The sequence below is a fragment of the Trichoplusia ni genome, chromosome 5 (assembly GCF_003590095.1).
Source record: "Trichoplusia ni isolate ovarian cell line Hi5 chromosome 5, tn1, whole genome shotgun sequence".
Lineage (NCBI taxonomy): Eukaryota > Metazoa > Arthropoda > Insecta > Lepidoptera > Noctuidae > Trichoplusia > Trichoplusia ni.
Window position 1 is genome coordinate 8,286,812 of NC_039482.1, and position 24,299 is coordinate 8,311,110.

At 38.9% G+C, this 24,299-nt stretch overlaps 2 protein-coding genes across 2 annotated transcripts; one reads left to right on the plus strand and one right to left on the minus strand.

Annotated features, from left to right (window-relative positions):
• The first annotated feature begins 1,167 nt into the window (after positions 1–1,167).
• Positions 1,168–2,557, plus strand: LOC113494345 (26S proteasome regulatory subunit 8). The gene has a single exon (XM_026872651.1). The coding sequence runs from the start codon at positions 1,292–1,294 to the stop codon at positions 2,498–2,500; it is 1,209 nt and encodes a 402-aa protein (XP_026728452.1). The 5' UTR covers positions 1,168–1,291; the 3' UTR covers positions 2,501–2,557.
• A 269-nt stretch (positions 2,558–2,826) lies between these two features.
• Positions 2,827–21,733, minus strand: LOC113494343 (vitellogenin receptor-like). Its single transcript, XM_026872646.1, has 36 exons — positions 21,544–21,733; positions 21,173–21,372; positions 20,624–20,787; positions 20,084–20,198; positions 19,504–19,680; positions 18,929–19,192; positions 18,478–18,575; positions 18,026–18,133; positions 17,491–17,675; positions 16,897–17,089; positions 16,251–16,413; positions 15,385–15,534; positions 14,716–14,865; positions 14,192–14,317; positions 13,645–13,789; positions 13,178–13,287; positions 12,807–12,899; positions 12,271–12,423; positions 11,518–11,856; positions 11,098–11,211; positions 10,700–10,856; positions 10,404–10,489; positions 9,900–10,042; positions 9,478–9,554; positions 8,610–8,791; positions 8,108–8,260; positions 7,471–7,678; positions 6,815–6,970; positions 6,470–6,572; positions 5,851–5,979; positions 5,311–5,537; positions 4,621–4,954; positions 4,274–4,440; positions 3,927–4,001; positions 3,392–3,479; positions 2,827–3,074 (listed from the first exon to the last, which is right to left on the minus strand). The coding sequence occupies exons 2-36, from the start codon at positions 21,369–21,371 to the stop codon at positions 2,961–2,963; spliced, it is 5,445 nt and encodes a 1,814-aa protein (XP_026728447.1). The 5' UTR covers position 21,372; positions 21,544–21,733; the 3' UTR covers positions 2,827–2,960.
• Positions 21,734–24,299: the final 2,566 nt, after the last annotated feature.

A 24,299-nucleotide genomic window follows, 5' to 3' on the forward strand; every position in this document is an offset into this window, starting at 1 on the left:
AAATGGTTTTTAAATTTATTGGTCATTACACATTTGTTCGTAATATGGCAAGATAAAACAGATTTCAATTCATTGACAGTAGGTACTTGAAGGTGTCTTGAAACATCAGTTATTTTTTTCCATCTAAAAATTTACATCGCTTCCGTAAGTAGACGTAGGGTTGCTATAATCTACTATTGCAACATTTATGGAACATTTTATCGGTTGCGAAGTAATGATATAATCGTCCATAGTGTAGATATTAGGGTCACAGCGGTATAAGCTTGAACAGACTTCGTAACTGTGTCATTTTCAAAACGAGAAGAAACGTGTCTGTGAAGCATCAGTAGCATATGGATCTGGGGTGGAATGCTTAAAGCAGTGGCAACAAATTTATATCTAGGGAATATAAATGCAGGTACTAAAGTTCCCACAGCTATAAAACTAAATACACTGGCACTCAAAATTATGCTTCCTCTTGCGTCAGTCGGATACAATGCGTTTCCAATTATGTAGCTCCAATGGGCCAAGGACCCCATCCGAACTAACCATAATGCTTTAAAAATAAATGTACTGCACACAACAACGACTATTGTAGTTAATAGGCACATGTTTATTATCATGATTTTAAAAAAAGTTCATTTCTGTTGATATGGATGTTCATGTTAAAAATAAAATTTGTAAGTGGGCTTAATATTTATTTTATAAATTTACATTATTACAGTCACTTACAAACCGAAAACGTTATCTTTTGACTTTTGTTTATTTGACATATTATTTTGTTGCCGTATTTCCATTTTTTTGAGTTTTTGAATAATGATATTAGTGATGTTTGAATTATAAACTATTTATCTTGGTTAATTGTTACGATGATAAATCAAATAATATTAAAAAAAATATATAAACCTTTCGATTTGTACGAGTTAAAGATATCCTGCGTTCAGGTAAAGCAAACATTTATACTGATCGCACCATATTACCAATGTAGCAAGCATAATAAATTCATGGCAAAATAGAAATTATATAGAACAGGTTTAATTTAATAATTAGTAACATGCCCAAACTAATTATTATTCTTTTAAATTTCAACGCATATACAAGTATGTTTGAAATGAGATGGGGGTATTAAATGAAAACTGTACAAACATTAGAGTAAACTCCATAAAAAATATCATGGTAGAATTTATTTTTTGTGATCGTCACACGTCACCGTGACTCGGAAAAATATTGTGCGGCTGCTGAAATTATTGTGTTGAGTTTGGTTGGCCCAAAAAGTATATTGTTATTGAATGTTGCTGAACAAAGCAACAAAATGACTTTAACTAAAATGGAGGTGGATTCCGGCAAGGGAGAAGGATTCCGGCCGTACTACATTACTAAGATCGAAGAACTACAGTTGATTGTTGCCGAGAAGTCTCAAAATCTCCGCCGTCTACAAGCACAGCGAAATGAGCTCAACGCTAAAGTTCGTATGCTGCGCGAGGAGCTACAGCTTCTGCAAGAGCAAGGCTCCTACGTCGGCGAGGTCGTCAAACCAATGGACAAAAAGAAGGTTCTAGTAAAAGTGCACCCTGAAGGTAAATTCGTGGTGGACTTGGATAAGAACGTCGATATCAACGATGTGACCGCAAACTGCCGTGTTGCTCTACGTAACGAGAGTTACACCCTACACAAAATCCTGCCTAACAAAGTGGATCCCCTGGTTTCTCTTATGATGGTAGAAAAAGTGCCTGATTCTACTTACGAAATGGTGGGAGGTTTAGACAAGCAGATCAAAGAGATAAAAGAGGTGATTGAGCTGCCAGTGAAGCATCCTGAATTGTTTGATGCTCTGGGTATTGCTCAGCCCAAAGGTGTCTTGTTGTATGGACCTCCAGGTACTGGAAAGACCCTCCTGGCCCGAGCTGTAGCTCACCACACTGAGTGCACCTTCATCCGTGTCTCTGGTTCTGAGTTAGTGCAGAAATTCATTGGTGAGGGAAGTCGTATGGTCCGAGAGCTGTTCGTAATGGCTCGTGAACATGCTCCCTCTATTATCTTTATGGACGAAATTGACTCTATTGGTTCATCACGTATTGAGTCCGGCAGTGGTGGAGACTCTGAGGTACAGAGAACTATGTTGGAGTTGCTGAACCAGTTGGATGGATTTGAAGCCACAAAGAACATCAAAGTCATCATGGCTACCAACAGGATTGATATCCTTGACCCTGCGTTGCTCCGACCTGGTCGTATTGACAGGAAGATTGAGTTCCCCCCACCAAACGAGGAAGCCCGTCTGGACATTTTGAAAATTCACTCAAGGAAGATGAATCTGACGAGAGGCATCAATCTGCGTAAGATTGCAGAGTTGATGCCGGGCGCCTCAGGAGCTGAGGTCAAGGGAGTGTGCACCGAGGCTGGTATGTACGCCCTCAGAGAGCGCAGAGTCCACGTCACACAGGAAGACTTTGAAATGGCCGTAGCTAAGGTCATGCAGAAGGACTCGGAAAAGAACATGTCTATCAAAAAGCTCTGGAAGTAATACTTTATTTTATTTGTATCTGTATTTTAGGAAATTAATAAGTCTTTTTTTCTGTAACTGTTTGTTTTATTAAAACTAACTTCACCAACCAACACAAAATATACTTGTTTATGTTGTCAAGGGTTTCAAAATTTTGTTAGCTGGGTTAAATAAGAGAAATAGTTTAATTAAGTAATAAATAAATATATTTTTTAACATCAAGTAACAAATTGATTTTGAGTAATTCAAAACTTACTACTTGTGTACACTACAAAACATAATTAGATTCATTATTATAACTAATAATGTGTTATCATAATTATTATTTTCTACACGATTAAATTAAAAATTGAATAAATTATTTACACCCTCATAATTAAATATTTATATTTAATTCTTTTTCTTAATATGAATAGAGAGCTTTGCCCACCTGTGGGACTTACAAGCTGGTACTAATAGAAATGGGATTGGGATATAAAATCTATTTGTTTCGTAAAATTCTTTTGTGTTCCTTGTCATCCAAATCTGATTCCGTATCTGACAAGTCTTGCTGGGGTGGCGAGATTGGTATCGTAAAAGTTGCACCATCAGTAAACTGGAAAATAAAGGTTTAAATTTGTAGGTATTTTCTTGGAGATACGAAATATTTATCGAGATCACGTACGGCTTTGCATACACTAGGACAAACCAAGTTGTTAAGGTAGTTGAGTGGTCAGATCAATGCTCAAAACGACAAAATACTTGACCACATGATAGGACGTAGCGTAAAATCATTCTTGTTAATTGTAGTAGATCAATCTTTCAAAAAAAAGTTTGTAAGTCTAGAATCTGGGTCTCAACTTTTGAGATTAAAAGAAAATGCAGTTTCGTAATTTGATTTAGTGTGTTGATGAAAGTAATGTTGAAACTCACGTTTGGTTTGCCACCTTGTCTTCTGAAGGACCCATAGAACATGTTTCTAACGTATTGCAGAGGGTTGACGAACTCGTGCGAGAGGCCGCTGTAACAGAATTATGGACTATTAGTTATTTAAGATATTACATTAAAAAAAAAGTTTTTTAATATTGATAAAATTTTAACATAAATTTGCTAAAATCTAGATTTCAAAACGTTACGTGCACAAAACCACTCATTCTAACTATGAAAACGGCCCCGTGTGGCCCTTGAAGCATCTCGTGACTATGATTATAATATTTGTTTAACAACAAAAACATGCATCCGATTTCTAAAGCTACAATGCTACATAGCTAAATTTGACAGATATTTAAATAAAAAAGGGATCAACTTGATCAGATCATCCAGTCCGAACTTATGAGGAAGCAAACTTTAAAAAAATAAAACAATGCAGTCTGCAGACTAATTTAGAACTCCTTTCTTTTTGTAATCGGTTGAAAATGATCTCGCAGACTCGTGAAATGCGGGTAGTTAAGTATATTTTGTCACTTGCCTTTCAGTTGTCAGGGTCACAGTTGTGTTATTGTGATATGGCGAACTATCCAACGATGTATTTTGGAATCTCACTCTGAAACAATAATATATGAATGCCTTTTACTAAAATTCATGTATTTTAGAGGGATTTAATCAGCCTTTTTAAGCCACGGAACGATTAGGAAACAGTTGCGAGCTGCATGCTGAGCAATATGTTGCGATACGATCAGTGACTTCAATACGTCGTTCGCCACATTTTGGTTTTAAGCGTATATTTGAGGGATCTAAAGCTTATGTAGAAAAGGCAGCAGTTTTAATAGGCGTTAATAGAAATCACCTCTAAACGTAATCGTCACTCAAACTTACTCAGTGTAAGCAGAAGCTCTGTTCTTCCTGGGCTTGTACACGAAGTGGTAGTAGACGAAGACGCAAAGGTAGATCACCACCAGCACCATCACCGCGGTGATGACGGTGAAGGAGACGCTGTGGGCGCTCGCCAGCTCCTCGTATGACCAGCCGTTGAATAATGGTAGCTAGAAAAAAGGGTTCATTAAAAACATTCGCCCTTTTTGAAGTAGTGGTCGTCGTTTATAAGGTAAAGTAGGTATTTTGCTAACTTATCGGCAGTGACTTTCTGTTCTAGATATTTTATTTTTTATTTTTTTAGACGAGGAATGTTGTTGAGCAAATAAGCGCCTGAGTTTAATACTCACGAATTTCTTATCCAAAACAGGGCACATGCCATCTTTAGCCAACGCTCCATCATCACACAAGCATTTCGGGCCGTCTTCATCCATAGCACAAACGTTACCGCACACAACATCCTTACAGCCATCTTCCAAATCATCCCTTTGGACACTCTCATGTCTGATGACGAAAGTGTTGGCGTCAAACACCCTGTAGATGTAAGTCTCGCAGTGTTTGGGCCCGAAGAGGAGGCATCGGCTGAGGCGGAATGAGTTCGCTACAAGGTAGTAGATGTGGTCCTCAAATATTGCTAGCCCGTGCGGTGCTTGCAGTTGTGGGTGGTCTGCTAGTATCTTCTTGCTGTGGACAGAAATAAACAGGTAATATTGCAACACAACCGAATATAAAATATGGCCAGAAAAGAAACAGGTTCCGTCAAAGAACGTGCTTCGTCTGTATTGCCTGATCTCCTGCCTTCGAAGTTAGATTTTTTTTTTTATAAGAAATTGAGTATGAAGTGAAAAAAAAAATATTAAAGCTCTATCGGCCTCGTAGATAACGAGGCCGATAGAGCTTTAATATTTTTTTGGCTAATCAAGTATATAATATGAGTTGTTAGTACATTTCTAAAGGTAGCAGGCAAAAAGAACAAAGGATTAGAATAGAAAGATTCCAAGCGAGACAACGCAAAGATAACGGAAGATGAAGGTACTCACTGGCTCTCCCCTTCATAGTCCATTTCTATAATATGCGCGGGCCCTGTTTCGGCCACATAGAGCTTCTTCTTGAAGGGGTCCACCGCGAGGCCCGTGCAGTTGTGGACCGTGGTCAGGTGCGTCACGTGACCTCCAGCGAGTGACGCTGACCACACCACGGACTCCAGCTCCCGCGTCACGCAGTAGAACATGCGACGGGAACTTGGCTCCACGATTAGCGCAGTCACCTAAGACGCAATGAAAACCGTGTATTTGAACAGGTTAAGAAATCCCTTTCCTCAGCTTTCTCCCAAAAGATTTTAAATCCTATCCTGTTGATTAATTCAGTGGAACTTTCAAGTATTTCACATAAGTCAAAATAAATTAAACTCAATAATTTACGCATTTGGTAAAACTGAAACTTTACAGTTATCAATCCGGAAAGAAAAAAAAGCTAGCCTACTAATATAAGTAAGCATATCACGAGAGGATATTTTCTCATCAGACATCAAGGTGTTAAAATACTTTTTGCCTAAAAATATTGTAGATAGAGGAAATTACCTTAGCATCAGACGGCAGCGGCTGTAGACTGGCACACCGCTTCCTCTTCACATGACAGACTCGCACGCGGCTGTCAGACGGAGTGCTGTCTATGAAGTACACGTTGCCGGTCACCCAGTCCACTGCCACCTAAGAATAAGTGGAAATCTTGGAGAACTGAGATTTGAATTACTAATGAACTAAGACGTTTTTCAGATAAACGTATTTGTCTTTAACAATCTACTTCTGAAAATGTATGAATAACAAAAGAAGATGCACAATCGATACAACCTTCCTTTGTGGTTTGCGTAAGTACGGCAGTACGGTAGATACGTTCCATCAACTGGGAATCATGCCATATTTTTTTTCCATCTTAGTTTTCAAGCGTTCGTTTTCATTCTTTCTGTTCTTCCATTGCACGGACTAGACGTTCGATTGTGTTATTAACAAATGATTGTTTCTAAAGTGAATGTGTGTATGTAAAAACCCAGTCCCAGAGCGACACAAGGATTAAAAATACCTTTCCAGCAGGTTCTATTGACTACTTAAGACGATAGCGGATAAGGTGCAATATTTCGAACATTAAATAAACCTATCGTTACTACACGCATCTATAAAAAGATACAACTCTTTACGTTACCCTGGAAGGTCTCCCCACGTTGGTAACAGTGATGACGTTACGTGTGCTGTTCACTTCCAACAACTTGCCTGCTTCCGTTGACGTCACGTATAGCTTGTTACTCCTGGAGAAAGAAAACATTTTACTTTTGACGAAACTATGGTAAGTTTTTTTTTATCGTAAAGTTGATCGTCATTTCCAAAAGTAAGTCGATCGTCAGTTCCAACCAGTTTCAAACGGAAGAGTTTTGTTTGTTGAAACATACCGAAACTAGTTTATCAATGTTCTCTAAGCTCTTTATTACCTACATCTAAATTTGTGACCTTTTCAAGTACTTGGAATTTTACTATAAAAGATCCTCTCTACCTGACATTAAAGTCCATATCAGTGATGGTCGCGACATCCTTATCAGTGAACTCGACGGCGCCGTACCCGTCCGCGGACACGGACCGGACCGTGTTGCCGGACACGTACAGCACGGACATGTTGCCGCGGAGAGCCTTGCATGAGCGACGGTCAGATCTGTGGAGTATATGAATAATGAGAATAATTTACTTGTAATGGGTATTCTTTTTGAGCGACTTGTATGCTGCAGCTGCTAGGCTGTGTCTAGAGTAACTTTTGGTCTATGTTTTAAGAAGTCGCGTTTTCTATGAATACACGGGAGTTAAAAACTTAAAAATGCTTTAAATACATACAGCATCTCGCAAAAAATATCATGACTGTGAGATTAGATTTTCTCATAATTAATGAGTCAAAAAAATGAAAAATCTAGTTCTAGGTTGCAATCTTTCGTAGCCCTTTGGGCAGCTAAAGCATAACATCCACCCTTGAATGTCGATTTGTGCTGTGGAGAACCAGCTCAGACACAATAATTTGACGTGAAGACCATTCGGCTAGCTGGAGCTATCTGCTAGATCAGATACTAAATATAACCTATTAAATAAACATACCAAGAAATAACATATTACCGTCTATAGAACTTTAAGCGAGGTAAGAAAAACGATCTCAGATTACCCCACCTAAGCGCGTATCCATGATGACAAGAACATAGGAAGGACCCGAGGAAGTTGATGCAGACTTGTGAGCAGACTTCAGACTTGCACTCGTCGATGTCCACGCACGTTGTCTGGTCGGCCTCGAGGCGGAACCCGATGGGGCAGGAGCACTGCGGGCCCAGCGGCGTCGGCTGGCACGAGAATGAGCAGGTGTTGTTCTCACATGCTGTGGCTGTAAGGTAAAAGTGCTTTCTAGACATTTTGCTTGGAATATTTTTCTGTTATTCAGGCTTCGCATCGAAGTGGAGTGTGGTTGCCAAGCGAACAAACGGAGAAATATGTATCATGAGGGTTGACATGTCATAAGCGTGACTGGAGAGGAGCGGAGATTTCGTGCAGCTTTTTTTTTGTAGATTTCTCCGCTCTCCGCTTCCCCGATCCTTTTGTTACTCCACTCGTTAGCTTCACATCAATCATGATTAATGTGGAGTGTGATGTGTTAATGAGATGTCATTGACAGTTAAATAAATCATTTATTCTGTAAGTAGGATTTATCATCACCTTTACATATCTTGTTTATAGAGAACGCTGGAGTCGAAAATGTTAAACCATGAATGGTTTCCTGTTGTAAAGCGACTTAATTTGAACTCTATCCACTTACGACAGAGTCCGTTCTCATCTGATCCATCGAAGCAGTTGTTGGTGCCGTCGCAGAGCTGCTCCCACTCGATGCAGTGCCCGTTGTTACAGCGGTACCCGTCGATGCAGTCCGTGTACACCAGGGTGGTCGGGAATAAGTGGGAGGTCTTGTTTACTAGACGAAATAGTGGTCATTTTGAGTAATTGATGGCAGAAAGGCTAGATCTGCAGATATATTTTTTTCGTCAGCACAGCTATTCTCCTATATGGTGGTATATTTGTTGTAATATGTCCTATTGTGATTGTCAAGGTTACCTACCGTAAACATGGGATTTCAGGCTAGACCTATGCAAAAACAAAAACTAAACGTTTCGTAAAAATATTGAATTGAATGATAATCAATTTAACTTTATTAGTTATTTTTGTTTTAATATCAAGACGTACCTTTTAATATATTAAACTAAAGCTCTTCCAAATAGTCTACCATATTAGAGTACTTTAACTCTCTATACAACACCTCCTACCTCTTCCACAAGCTTCAGGTGTCTCATCAGAGCCGTCCACACATTCCGGGTGTCCGTTGCAGACCTTATCCATGGTGAGACAGTTGAGCTGCTGACTGCACGCGAACAACCCGTGCGGCGCGCAACGGAAGTCGCAGCCGTGCTCGTCTGTACTGCCCGGGCAGTCGACCTTCATGTTGCAACTGGATCAGAAGGAGGGATTATACAATCTACAATGAAAGAGAGACTAATTCTGACACCATTTTAATTAATTGTATATACATATCTAATATATAAAATTCCCGTGTCACGATGTTAGTTACCGTACTCCTCCGAAACGGTACGACCGATTCTTATGAAATTTTGTATACATATTGGGTAGGTCTGAGAATAGAACAACATCTATTTTTCATACCCCTAAGTGACAAGGGTTGCCCACACGAAAAAAAAATATTTTATTTTTTTGACGATATTGTTTGTTTTTATCTTTTTTATAATGTGACACTAAAAATACATACAAGTACAAAAAGTTAACAACACCGTAATAAGTAAAAAATAACCATAACCCTATGACCGGACCCTTCGTGTACAAGGAAATACAAATTTCCTATCTAACGATTTCGTTTTAAGCAGTGTGTTTATCAATTTGTTAGTGTTAGTGCAGTAAGTCGTCAGGTAGTGGAAACTTACATTGCCTCATACACAGAGAGCCCCAATGATTATTCAAGCAAAATTCGAATTTTCAAATTTTACAGGTATATCCAAATTCCCAAAAAAAACCATAATGATAATCCATCTACACACATTCCAGGCCTTTTCCTAAATATAAACACCCAACCACCAGCTAAACATTCAAAAACAGCACAGTTACATAGGAAACAGTCCTAACCGGGCGGTGGGTGGTAAACAAATGCTACTGTTGCGTTCACAGCTGTATTCCCAGGGCGCGCAGCTTGGTATGTAACTCTGTGGATATGAAGCGGGGTTAGCAATACAAGCAAATACAAGATGTTGATTGAGTAAATGGAGAAAAGCTCACAAAATCGAAGAAAAGAAGCTAAAGATTAATCATTAATCTCTCCTAATTTCAAGATTATTTTAAAATTGCAGCTTTACAATTATTTGCATATACTGTAGGGATAGCAGTAGTGATTAAAGTCACCACACAAATACCGCGACACGTCAATGGTTCGATCTGTGGAACAAGCGTTTGTGTGAACCACGAATGTTTGTTCCGAGTCTGGATGTGACTTGAATGTTTGCGTAAACCCGCGTTACTTATAGTACCGTAGTTTACAAGAAGAACATTACCGGTGTCTCATCTTGAGAAGGATCTTCGCAGTCTTCTTCATCCGAATAATCAAAGCAGTCTTGATGGCCGTCACAGCGTTTCCGAAGCTCAATGCACTCTCTATCCCGGCACTGATAGAAACCTGGCCTGCAGGTCATGTTCACTGCAATAAACAAGATAATAGGCATATTCTTCGTTAATTATACTGGCTACAAGTTGTCACTACGCATTATAACAGTTATTAACAAAATAATTACAAAGAGACTGGGAAAAAGAGCCTTTGCCTTACAATAGGCCAAAAGCATCAATCAAGGTAAAATCCTGATATATGAGAAAAGCTCAGTAAAGAAGAAAAGTGTTTTGATATTCTTCAACAGTTTCAAAGTTTTTTCTTTTCATTCACGGGATTTTTTCATGGGAAGATACCTGGTCGAGTTGCTGGCCTAGTTAAGAACTTTAATCTGAAAAGTGATCTTTAGTAGGGATATTAAATGCTTATTATCACTGAACGAATGATGTCTTACCGCAATTAACTTCATCAGAACCATCGTTACAATCCTCATCGCCATCACATTTCCATGTCTTTGGAATGCAGGAGCCAGAAGCACACCTGAACAAATTTAGTCGAAAATTCAAAAAACAACTATCCTCCCGAAAATTCGTAAATTACGGTTTCATGAAATTCTTGGTAAACTATTTCGGGGTTTTGCGACATATCTCACGGTATGATTTCGGAGATAATACACTTTTCTTTGGAGAATTTACTTAAAGTAACTACCTAATCTTTTGGCAATTCATTTAGTATGTTCTAAAAACTTACATGAACTCGGTATCGAAGCAAGATAGTGTGTCACACTTGGAGGCCTGCTCGTCAGCGCCGTCGGGACAGTCACGGCGGCCGTCACACAGCTGGGACCGAGACAGGCAGATGGAACTGCTGCTGCAGGCGAACTCTGTGCTGCTGCAGTTGGATACCGCTGTGGATAGAAGCGTCGGAGAATCATAACTCTGCCTGATTTGTTTGCGGAATCCAATTTCATCCAGTTAATTTGTGGTAGACACCGGCTCTGAATAAAACCTGTTTTTGTGCAAATTTGATTTAGACCAGACGCAAACATACGCAGAACCTACTGGCGGCATTTTCCTACGCGTCTAATAATCTGCCAACGGGATCTGTGAGTTTACTATTAGACAAATACATATGATAATATAACTCACAAGTACTGGGGTGTTTTTCGGTTGGTATAGAAGAGCAAGACGACGCCTCATTGTTGCTTACACATAAACCGTCGCAATAGATCTCGTCTGGTAAACATAATTTGGCTGGTTCCACTGAGAGAAGAAAAATTAATAAATTAAATATCCAGTAGCAGAAGGATGCTACTGTTGCGTTCACAGCTGTATTCCCAGGGCGCGCAGCTTGGTATGTCACTCTGTGGACATTTAGGGGGTTAGCAAAACCACTTTGAGGGAAAAAGATAAGGATTTGATGTCGAATGTTTCCGAAGCGAGAAATAGAAACAGAATAGAAATTAGAACCGTTAGAAATGAATAAATTACACAGCTCTTATAAATACATAAATATTAAAAGCCATAAAATTCTCAAACAAAACCCTTATAAACGTGTTCACCACTTACTTATACAGCCTTCCTCATCTTCGCCATCAGGGCAGTCCACCTTACCATCACATTTCTGATTCCTCTTAACACAAACATTGCTTCGATGGCACAACACCTCATCAGCTTCACAATCAGCCAACGCTACACACTGGCCATTCTTCACCAGTAGACCAGGGGGACATAAACATTTGTAGCCCATCTCGTATCCCGTCATTTCATGAGGATTTCTCCTTGGTTTCTGGACGCAGACATCTGAACATGGGTTCTTGAGACAAGGATGGTTTAACAGTGGATCCTTAGGGTCGGGGAGACCAGTAGTTGCTTGGAGTAGAAGTTGAGTGTTGTTTGGGAAAAGAGCTGAAAAATATGTAATAGTACATGTGTCTAGGTTAAAGGGAAAATATGTAGTCAGGAAATACATACAAACTTCTCAGATAAGGAAAGAACGACTATAGATCAGTAAAATATGAAGATGCTTGCTTATATACTGGTTGAATTATCGCAAATTCCAATTTGGAGTATCCTGGTTCAGAACTGATTTTTTATTTAAAAAATAAACGACTCCGGCGCTAAGTACTTAATAAAAAATAACAGAACCATGCAACCGACTTCAAATAAATATTACTAGAAATGGGAACTTGAATGGATATGGGACCAAATGACAAAAATCTTTTAATCCAGTTCGAAGTTCTGAAGCAACAAACGAAACAAAACCAACGTATTGAGAATCTTCTTTTGAAGTCGGTTGAGAGAGAGAGACAAACGACAAACCTAATTCAATCCTGCGTATCTTTTGAGAGGTCTCGTGTATGTCCGACCAGAACAGACGCGGCGTGCGCCGGTCGGTCCAGAACACGTAGTTGTCTGCTATAGCCAGGCTCGTCACCGTCGTCGACAGCTTCTTGTGACTCTCCCTACCTGTACCTATTATAAGCAAGAGAAAAAACAAAGAGTGACAGTTGGTGGAGTATTTCTATCAAAATAAATCATTTACAGACCTAAGTAGGTAAGAGGATTATCATAATAAGAATTTGTAAATTTGTTTATTAAAATTCATGAGAGTTTGAGTTGTCAGTGACTTCTGAAAGTATGTAAACCAATCGGTATGTTGAACCAGGAGTCGCACGATCAGTCGTGTCTCGAGATTAAAACTTATCCACTGTAATATGTTTAAATATATAATTAAAGTTTCTTCTTCTTAGAATTAGGCTTAATGAAATCCTCAAGGAACACGAGAGATGCCTGAAGTTTCATATTATTATCATTCGTTTCAACTTATAAAATGTATATTTTATTTCTTTAGGTACCTTCTGGGTGTATATAATCGATGACGAAGTTGCTCTCATCAGATAGGAACACGACATCCATGTGCTGGACATAGCGAAGGCGAATGTGAGGGCCTGAGAAAACAATAAGATTTGTAAAATTAATGGGTAACAAGTCAGTTCATGCCATTGTGACCTTACTTAAATGATAGGACGGTTTACCCATTGGCCACTCACGTGTAATTATCGGGATCGCCCGACTAGTTTCGGACCCGTCTGCGAATCCTTAATCATGAGTCCAACATGCGACCCTACCGCCGCGTCCGAAACTAATCGAGCTATCCCGATTAATGCGCGTCTGTAAACCATTGTATCATTAAGTATGAATCATTCTCGATAAAGTCACTACTTACCCTTCAAGTTGTTCATGACGACATGTCTCCGTCCCTCTCCGTCCAGTCCAATGCTGTCGATGTGCACGTTGTGATTGAAGTCGCTCTCCACCACGGCCACCATCAGCTTACTGGACGTGAACAGAAAATAAAATCAATCATATGTGAGTTTCTCGGGTTGACTCTGAAGGCTCTGGACACATAAGGTAAAGGCAAACATTTTTTTCAATGACACCCATTAATTATATAACTGCAGTCCGTGTGGACGCTAAAAATACACTTTACAACATTTAATATTTTTCAATTTAATAGAAATAGACGAAATAGTTGATATTTTAGACAGAATTTACATTATTTTACATAAAAAAACCTCTTTTTCTACGTGAAATTATGTAAATAAATCAAGTTAAGAAATCGATATCAAAAATCGATAGATTTTATCGCTTTATCTGTTACATAATTTAAAGTCAAGTTGTGAGGCTACTTACCCATAGTCCGGCATCACACAGAAGCTGATAGGTGTCTCCAGGTCTCGGAAGCGGTGCACCAGCGCCCGCTTCTGCGTCCTCAAGGAGATCACCTCCAGCACGTGGCGACCTGCGTCCAGCACGTACAGGGAGTCCGTCGCGTAGTCTGGAGATTGAGAAGGTGGTTCAGCTCTTTAAGTTGCTATTTGATCTTTTCATTTATTGTATATAGTATGGTCCAATTTTTAATTTGGTACATTGCTCGACTAGTTACAGACCGCGCCGTGAAAGCTCAGGATAAAGGAATTCCGAAACTTATCTGGTGATAGTGCGATGTGGTTCTAATATGAGGTGAGCTCTTTACACGTCGGCCTCCACACAACACGAGAAAGTGACCCATCGGCCCACACTACTGGGCGGTGGAAGCCAGCGGTCGGTGCATGAAGGATAGCAACGCATTGCTATAAACCGGTATAAAAACGCGGATGACGTAACACGGCGAATTACCCCGCCTTACCAAAAAAGTAGCTACCGCGACTACTTCGATTCAGAACTGATGCCTTCTTACCGTAATCCATGTCGACTACATCCTCCAGATTATTGTAGGCCAACAGGTGCGTGATGCCGAGGGTGAAGTCCGTCATGTTTATGTAGTTGATCGTCTTCCGCTGTCCGTCGAATATGAATAACGAATCTAAAATGGAAACATTGTCATTTTTTTATTTTTTTTAAACAATGGCTGGATCATGATATTGTAAAGTAACTGCTTTGTCATAAGCTTCAGAGCCAAGTATACAAAGTGGTATACAGTTATGTGCAATGTGTTGGTCGCACGATATTTCGCACATCCTATATTTTTTAGCCTTTAGTGGTTAGCTGTCCTGATTGCTGTACCAGAGGTCGTGAGTTCGAATATTATTATTAAGAAATTTAAACCCTGTGTCGCGGGGGGTTTCGCAAACGTTCAAATCAAATCTACAAAGACACCTAGACGCATTCGTGGATCACACAAATGCTTGTCCAACCCTTAGATCGAACCCACGAGACGTCGCGCTTAGCACTCAACTCTCCGTGCAGTCAAGCAGTACTTACCTCTATAGTTGTCGTATGCCATGGCCTGCACGCGGCCGATGTCGAAGTGCGTGGCATGGCACTCGGGGTTGCCGAGAGCGTCGTACTGCAGCCGCGAGAACAGCTCCCCGCCGCCCACCACCAGGTACTTCGCACGGTAATTACCGATGTCTGAAAACGATGGAGTTTGGGCATTGAAATTAAATAAACCCGACTGTCTTAGATGTACTGATCAAATAAATAAAAAGAAGGCTATTATAAGTTCGGATAAGTAATAGATTAATGGGAAGACAAAAATACGATTTGTGTGAAGTGGCTCAGGGCAGATCAGGTAATCAGCAACTAAGCAAAAGTTTTCCCCAGCGCTAACGGCAGAACAAAAAACCGATTACATAAAAAGGTACCTAGTAGTTATTCAAAACATTAAGAATAGGTACCTAAAACAGAATAAATAATCGTTTAGTAAGGGCTATCAAAATTGTTGCCTGATAGGCTAAGCTTCAAGTCAACAAAAACTAACCAAGATACATATTAACAATCGACGGCCTTCCTATATTAAACGCACCAATGTATGACAGCTATAAGTTATATGCCTTTCAAATACATTTGAGCGTTTTCTATTAAAGCAAAAGCCCCTTTCTTACCCTCTTAAGAGAGGCTGGTATTACTATAATTGCAGTTAATACTCACGATGACACGTATTATACATGATCTCCATGCCGTCGGGGCAGGCGCACACGTGCGTCGTGTTGGACGTCACGAGGCAGAGGTGCGAGCAGTTGTTGTTGCTGCACGGACTCATTGAGGTGTTCATCAGCACTGGCTGGTACATGTGCATGCCTGGATATCAGGTGGAAACGTGATGTTGGGATTGAAACTCTATTTCAATAGATTAGGTGTAAATTTGATTGTAATGCGAGTGTTGAGTCTTTGTACTAAATAGCAGTTTTAGAAAGTCTCTTTGTCAGAGTGCCAGTGGTCTTTGCCAGAAGTTAAAGAAGGAAGGAGGAAGGATTCCTTTTCTTTTTTATTAATTGAATTGATACGTTGCAAAACTCTGTTTTCAAACAATTCTGCTCGGTTTACGAAAAAAATAACGTTCGAAAAACAGTAAACTGTCCTGAATGAAATCTAAAAACCACATTAAAATCTTTGATCTTAATCAGATTTTCAGATTTAATCTTCATGTTTCTAATTACCGCTTATTCCTCTTAAAGAAAAAGAAGACTTTCCTTATTTCAACCATTCGTTTCTTCTCCAAATGACTATTTCACGTTAAATGAAACAATTATCAACAAAATCGGTTCACCCAGTACGAAGTTCTGAGGAAAAACATATAAAAAACTACGACTTAAAAACTTCTTTTTTGAAGTCGGTTTAACTCTTTTTAAATCTAGTACAGGGAGATAAAGAAGACTAAACAAGTAGGTACTCATATAACATGGAGACCGCTCGCCTATCCATTTTCGAAGTCGGTTGAAAACTTGCTGAATCTATTTCAAGATGATAAAGAAGACAATACAAATAAGTACTCATACAACAGTGCTACCTCTCACCTATCGGAGCCGTATCAAGACTCAGCAGCACGTTCCTCTTCTGCGCGCTGCCGTGAAGCTTGTCCGTCGTCTGTATGGTGTTGGTGGTCCAGTCGCTCCAGAACACCGTGTTCTCGAACACGGCGATGGAGTACGGGTAGTGGAAAGGCTCGTCGAACAGTTTCTGAAAGGGTTCGATGTTACGTAAAGTGTTTTTAGTTAAGGTATGTCTCCTTAGCGTAGCGATAAATGATTCTCTTTCAGCTTTTCCAAGAGTTTTCCCATCACCACTTAAAGTAATATAAAACTTGTGATCGGCCCAGTAAATTATTGCCAAAATTTACGCTTTTTCCATTAAGTAGCCTTTAAGGTTTTTCTTCTGCTGTGAGCGAATAATTAGAACTATTCCATCAAGCTGTTATTGTACTGTTAGTAACCTAAACTAATCTACTACTAGGAGAAGAATAGTGAATATTTTAAAACAATAATTTATTTAGTAAATCATTATGGTTTGCTCACTCGTATTTATCGGAGCGCCTGACTAATTTCAGACCCCAACTAGTTTCGGAATCTTTAATCATGAGCTGACGCGGTGGCGGATTTATTACAAATCCAATTTAAGAATCTCCCTCACGAAAATTCTAACAAGATTATATAACAAACTCACATAAACATGTTTCCCATTAAGCATCACAACTTTAACAGTTTTGTCGACGTAGTATAGGCGTCCGTTAGGGGCGTCGATGGCCAGTCCTGTGGCGAACACATCCATGTTGTCGACCAGCACGTCAGGGTGGCTGCCGTCCATGCGCGCGGACATTATGACGGCGCGCCGGTTCCAATCCGCCCAGTACATTTTACTGGAAGAATTGTCTGTATGAGTGGTCTGAATGAGGTTGCATCGGGTAAACATTGGCAGAAACTTTGGGGGTAAGTTTAATTTACGATAGTACAGTAGCAACCCGTAGTATGAGGAAAGACTAGGTAATTACTAAGCAGTAGGTACTAGCATTTTGGTTTGTGAATTCATGCATGATTGAAAAAAAATATTTAAGGTCGAAAACGGCTGAACGCCTTAACTAAAAGCAGTCGATCATATGAAAGGTAAGGCAAAGGCAAAGGCCAGCAGGTAGTCAAGAAAATCTTTGGCAGTACTAAACCGTTTTGTTTGAGTGCAATCCCGGTGATACCCTCGACATGGTTTGCAAACATTCGATATCTGGATGAAAACAAATAGTAATGCGAAAAAAACCCTGCTTACCCATTCCTAACATCGAGTGTGACGAACTTGGGATGCTTGGTGTCAGTCTTGATGGTGGTGCAGATGGAGCCGTCCACTCGACACGCGGAGATGATGCCGCGCTCCGCGTCACTGAAGTAGATGTTACCGCCCAGGTAGTCCACCGCTATGTCTCCCGGGTCTTCTAGACCAAGACCTACTAGTACCTGGGGAAGTAGATGAAGAAAAAATATTTCCATGTAAGTATGTAGAGTTGGATCTGTTCCTTTTTGAACCAGGAGATTAAAACCTGTAGGCAAAGGACTGTATTTTTTTTGAGCTTTGTTCTAAAATAAATCTACTATGTATGTCTTCAAGGCAACATAAAAAGACGAAGAAGAATATGCTTTTCCATCAATCCTTAGCTACATAACGCTATTTTTAAAGAATGACGATAAAAAAATATCCCTTCTCAGTGTCTTTAGTCTAAATGTTGGTTCTCAGTGAATATGTATCAGACAAAATAACGTACTTTCACAATATACTATGAGCTAATTTCTTTGACTATAGATGTTACCTGCTTAGTATCCTTGACGTCATCAAGCTGTGCCTTAAATATGGACTGATGACCTTCTGCGGTCTCCACCCAGTAGATGTAAGTGCCGTCGAATGATACACCGTGGGCCTAACAACATATTTACATATTTAAAGGATAATTAGGACTAGGAGGGCCGACTACCTCTAAAAAAATATATTATTTCAGTCTTGAAGGTATGACTGGAAGGCAAACTTTTGATTTCAAATAGGCCGTTTTCCGGGCACTTTGAAATCGTTACAATAATGACTCTAGACGCACGGTTCCAAAATGACATTCCTGTGGAGAAGAACCGGCAAGAGATGCATTAAGCGATGCTGAGATACGTGTCTCTAGGACAGCTCCATATTAGGTTTAGGTTCAGCTCAGTTCTCAGTTCAGCTCCATAGGTTCTCAGGATAGTCAGGAGTTTCTAAATATGAGTATAGACTTACCTGTTTAATATTAGTGGCCACAGTAACCATCTGCTTAGACTTGATCTTCAAATATCTGATGTCGTTTCGGGTGCTGAAGAACAACATTGCTTCGGGCCCTAAAAAAGATGATTAGGCAATAATTGTCATAAGAAAAATTACAAAAAAAATATTATGCACAAGCATAGCTTGCGGTTTTATCAATGAATCTCCAGGAATGCACTTAGGTAATGACTTTCCCTCACGGCGGAAAATACATAACATGGAATGATTTGGTCTGTTTATTAAGTTCTTACTACTTATGGCTTCACGATATAAGTAAGGCTACAGTTTTCCTGATCATGGACGGGCATTCCAATAGTTTAGCTGGTATGAGATAAGCATACACCTCCATTTTCCTCAGGGAGGTCCACAAAAATTTGCACTACTAAAATCAGCTTAAAGTAAAACTACCTCAACTAGCTAAACTTACCATTAGCATAACACAGGTAACCGAACTCGTCCTTGGTATACCCGGGATCACATTCGCAGGTGTAATGACCATCAGCGTTGACGCACGTGTGCGAGCAGTGCGGCCGTTCAAGGAGACACTCGTTGACGTCATCACATTGCTTCGTGACGTAGTTGTACTGTCTCATGGAGAGCGAGGGCACGCACAGGCAGGTGGGCCCGTAGCGGTCTGGAGAGCATTCCGTGTCGTTGCCGGCGCAGATGTAGTTTGAGCACATGGTGGTCCCTGGGAAAGAAGGTATTTGGGAAAGAGGTTGAAAAAATTTATGAAGGTGTTTTAAGGTATGGAAAACACACCTAGAGATAGCAGTGTTTGGTGGATTTTCAAATGTTACACTGAAACGTGACACTCTCATGAAAAAAGACGGAAAATTATTTACTCCAACATTCATACCAAATAAAAATAGAATAAGTAGGATGAGAAACAAAACATCCTTTGCGATGCCAGAAAAAGCTTGTTATATCAACCCAAATCAGCTGCACCACTGAATCTGATCATATTTATTTACACTTCCTTTATTGACAAAAGCAACTCACAGTTCTCACAAAAGGGTCCTTCATCACTGCCGTCTCGGCAGTCCTTAGTGCCGTCACACATGAGGAAGCTGGGCAGGCAGTACGAGGAGTCCAGACACTTGTAGTTCCTCTCGCCGACGGCGGGCAGCTCGTGGCAGTACGAACCGTCGCGGATCGCGTGCGGGTACCTCAAGTGACCTGAAAGTAAAGAAGATGTTTTAACTGCTTAAGTTTTTTACTCGTGTTTTGGTTACACCTTTATTTTCGGTCAGTATTTTTCAGATTCGTTGTGGTAAAAGAAGTTACATGTCTTATTTTCCGTTATCTAGACACACGTTAGCGTTTCGAGCCAAGTTTAAGTAATAGATGGCGAGCGCATGTCAACGTCACGCATGAACAGAACTATTTGCATGCCAACAATATTTAATGTCTACTTCCGACCGGTAGGTATACCGATTTAGGTATAAGTCGGTTCCCTACATAAATTATTTAAACAGTTAGAGAATATCAAACATAGGTATTTGATTCAATGCGTGCTTCGTGCTTCGCACTGCATTTCTTGAATCAGAATTTACCATCGCATAGTTTTAGTTAAACTTACGACATAATTCCTCTGCGTTCTCATCGCTCCGGTCGTTGCAGTCGTAAACGCCGTCGCACAGCCACAAGTATGAGATGCACTTCCCGTCGAGGCATTTGAACCCTTTGCATGTAGACTGTGAAATACACGAGTTATAAAATGATGACGTAATTTTGGTGATTTTAATCCGAAACTCATCTTGCTATCCCTATTAATACGCGTTAAACCGTTGCATCACTCCTACTCATATTGCGGGACGGATCATATACGGTGAGGCCGAGGATGGATGGCCATCTATGTCATAACGAGTTCTTCCATCTTGCGGATGGCACGTTGAATTGTGGGTCCCGGTAGTCGTTACGGGTTGTTAGAAGCTTGAAGTCAGACAAGTTACCCAGGGATTACTTACTAAGGGATATCAAGTTACCAAGGTAACTGGGTTGAGGGGGGAGGTCAGATAGGCAGTCGCTCCTTGTAAGACGATGGTACTTAGCTGGTCGGCTAGACTGGAAGCCGTCCCCAACATACTTGGAAAAGGCTAGGATGACGACTCCTACTTACATTTGTAATTTCTGGCAGAGTCACGGTGCAGTTGACCTCGTCGCTACCATCATCACAGTCTGTCTCATTGTTGCAGATCCAAGCACGTGGGATGCACCTCTTGTTGTCGCGGCATTCGAACTGGTGTGTCACGTTGCAAGCGACTATGTCGTTTTGAGAGAACACTGGTAAAGAAATAACGTGGTTATGGAAGGAACAGGGGAAGGTTACGCGATGAAATGCTTTTTTACATAAACAAATTAACTGAACACATAGCCGAGTGGTTGAGGTCACAATGCCAAACCCGATAAGCGCGACGTGTCGCGGGTTCGGTACCCGCGTAGAGCAATATGTATGATCTATGAATGCTTGTTCTGAATCTGGATATCTTTGTGCATGTCACTTGAATATTTGTGAAACCCCGCGACACAAGAATTAAATTACCCACATTTTGTTCCATTTAATTTACGTACTAACTGTTAAATTCATAATTGAAAAAAGACACTCAACCAAAGGCCTTTTGACACATTAAATGCATCATAAAATATAATTAAAGAGGAAATTACTCACGGCACATGCTCTCATCGGAGTTATCATCACAATGTGAGATGCCATCGCAGTACTGCGCCTGTTCAATGCACCCTCCATCCATGCACAAGAACATGTCATCCTCTAGACAAGGCAAGTCGAACATCTCCTGCATATCATCTATGAACTGAGCTGAACACCACGTGACGCAAATTATAAGTATTATGCATTGTGCTTTCATTCTGTAACAATATATAGGACACGTAAGTTACCAAAGTTGGTTGAAAAGTGGACACAAATAAGCAATAGGTATACAAACGAATTTAAATATAACTGTTCATAAAAAACGAACATTCAATACAACTTCATTAAATTAATACTTTTCCGGAGTTACTTAAAAATAGCAGACTTACTTGTAAAATTAATACGGTCGTCTCATTTATAAATAAAATGTAAAAAATGATACTTAAATGTAAATAAATAATTATATAATTGAGATGTTAATTAATTCACGTGGTTGCTGACAAGGTGGATGTGTAACAGGACGGAAATTACAAAATTTTAATTCACAATTAGCTGGATTTCAAACTACCCGCATGTTGGAAAACATTTCATTAGAAACGGTTTTTAAATAATTTTATCGTTTGTTAAATTAATTCGTGTGTAGCACTTATACTAACTGATTCTAAAAACACAAAACTTATAGCAATTCAATATAAATAATTATCTACTTTATTTAATTATTTTTGTTTACTGAATGTGCAATATTAAAAACAAGTAAACACTAAACGAAACGTAGGTGACGTCGTGACATAGAATTGAATAAGTTGCAATGTAAAATAAATATTCTGTGATACATGGAAATTTTACCATTTCAGATTACTTCATAATGTTCATAAATTCACGGATTTCAATTTAGGCCGAAAATTTAAAAATTCTATCGCCTGACACATACTAATTATGAATTCTTATTATGTCTTAGAAATAAGTGTGGAAATTCAAGGTACAAAAAAATAAATTCGGATGGGAGTTTACATATTTTACCCTGTGACAAGCTTTAATGGTAGTCCACTTTATGGTTATAATATGGCAACCCTCTACTATACTCTGTGGCTGACAGGTCAGAGTCCAACTTTCTTATAAGTTTATTAGAAGTTTTAATAGATATTTATTGTAGTTATTAATAAGTATTAATTGTTGTAGAAGTCTCCGTCGTGTCCAGTGTTAATCGGCTTTGTGTTTCCGGCAGCAATGGCTTCTCAAATATCGAAATCTCTATTAAAAGTATCCCACGTTAGCTCGACGGCTAAATTCGGTGCGTATTCCATAACTTTTTTCAATTATTGTGACCTTAAGGTACTGATTTTAATTAATATTTTACGGTATTAGAAGATCAGTGTGTAATATTTTTATAATTTCTTAAAACTTTCCATTGTAAGTTATGTATTTTTATGTGGATGTAAACTTTGGACTTTTGCTAGAAATTTATATCGGCATAGTTGGCAATTATTTTTGTTCAGTTCCGTGCCAAATTATGAGAGCAAGGTTCATGCCGTATACAGACTGGAAGGAATCCGTGTTTTACGTTGTATTGTTGCTACATTGGAGACAATGTCAAGGACAATATTTTTTATTTTGAATTTTCTGTTTTTGTTTTAGACACAGCCAGGCGAGCTCTGAGTGTTGGAGCTGCCCTCCAGCAGAGAAGAAGTCATTGCCTGACCGCACTGGAAAGAATGTGGTCCTTGTTGATGGTGTGCGAACACCATTCTTGCTTTCTTTCACCGATTATGCCAAGATGATGCCTCATGAACTTGCCAGACATTCCTTGTTGTAAGTATTGATAAATTTAATAAAGAAATAATATAAAATAATAAAGTCAAATATAGATATACTAAATAAGTTCTTTAATAAATATTTACTTTTAATAAAAACACTTCATGTCATTAACAAGTTGTGTTCTTTCACTTAAGTTAAACCATCTCAAAGCAGAAGCTAATCAAAGTAAAAAAGAAACTTTGTTCTTCTTCAGTTTCTGTACTTTAAAAGTTCTTACTGGAGTTTCAATTTACCTGTTACTTAAGATATGCAGTCAACATGCTTGATTTGCTATAATTTAAACAAAAATTATAATAAGTACATGTTATTACACAATTAAGTAATTAAGAAAACAATACATAACCATTTAACATTTAAATTAAAAATGCATGAAAAATCCTATTGTTTATTTTGATAGCAACAACAAAGTATTCGGCTTATTTACAATTTCAATTTTATATTGTTTAAGTGAATAAACACAACATATAATTTTACTAACAAACTGTGAATGTGTTTATGAATTAAAAAAATCAAATTTAAATTAAAAAGTGAATGAAAATTTATTAAAACTGTTTTCAAATAAAAATAGTCATAAAAATGGAAAAGTGCATGACAATCTTCTTTCTGTGAGCAAATGTTTTATAAAATTTTAAGTACACATGAAAAATTGAAAAAACCTTTTTAAATTTATGTTCATGTAAAATTCAAATACAATATAAATTCTTTAATGTATAATAAAAATAATGCACTTGGCTTAGTCTGTGAATATTTTGAAATGTCTTAATGAAATGGGTGCAAAGTCCAGGAAGTGAATATGTGAGTTGCTTCACTGGACTTTGGTCAATTCCACTCATAGTTGATTACATTATTGTAGAAGGTCATAGTACAACTGATACTATATAATCTTCTTATATGTTGTTAATAGGAATAAATCTTGAGATTGCCTCCTCCACTGTCACAATTAGTATTGTACCTCCTTATAACAATAAGAAGTATAGTTCTCTTAATATTAAGCCAAATATTAAAACAAAGTCTTGTTTTTTCTTAATCGTAGCAACATTGTCAGGGATATTTAATCCCTGTTCTACAAGACGGAACTACAGAGGTGTACTACGCGGAGTCGGCGTCGCTAATCTTAAATATTATTATATGAATTATGAAATGCTCTAGCCTAGCTGTGTTGCGCGCGACTTCGTCCGCTTGGTCATTACGACATAAGTTACAAATCTTAAAATGAATTAATAGGTTTCGAGTTCAGGCATTTTATCCCCGTTTTTTTTAACATATTTTATTAGTGCTTTACTCCTATTCATCATAGCGGATTGTATAAACTGTAGATAGAAAGAGTTCC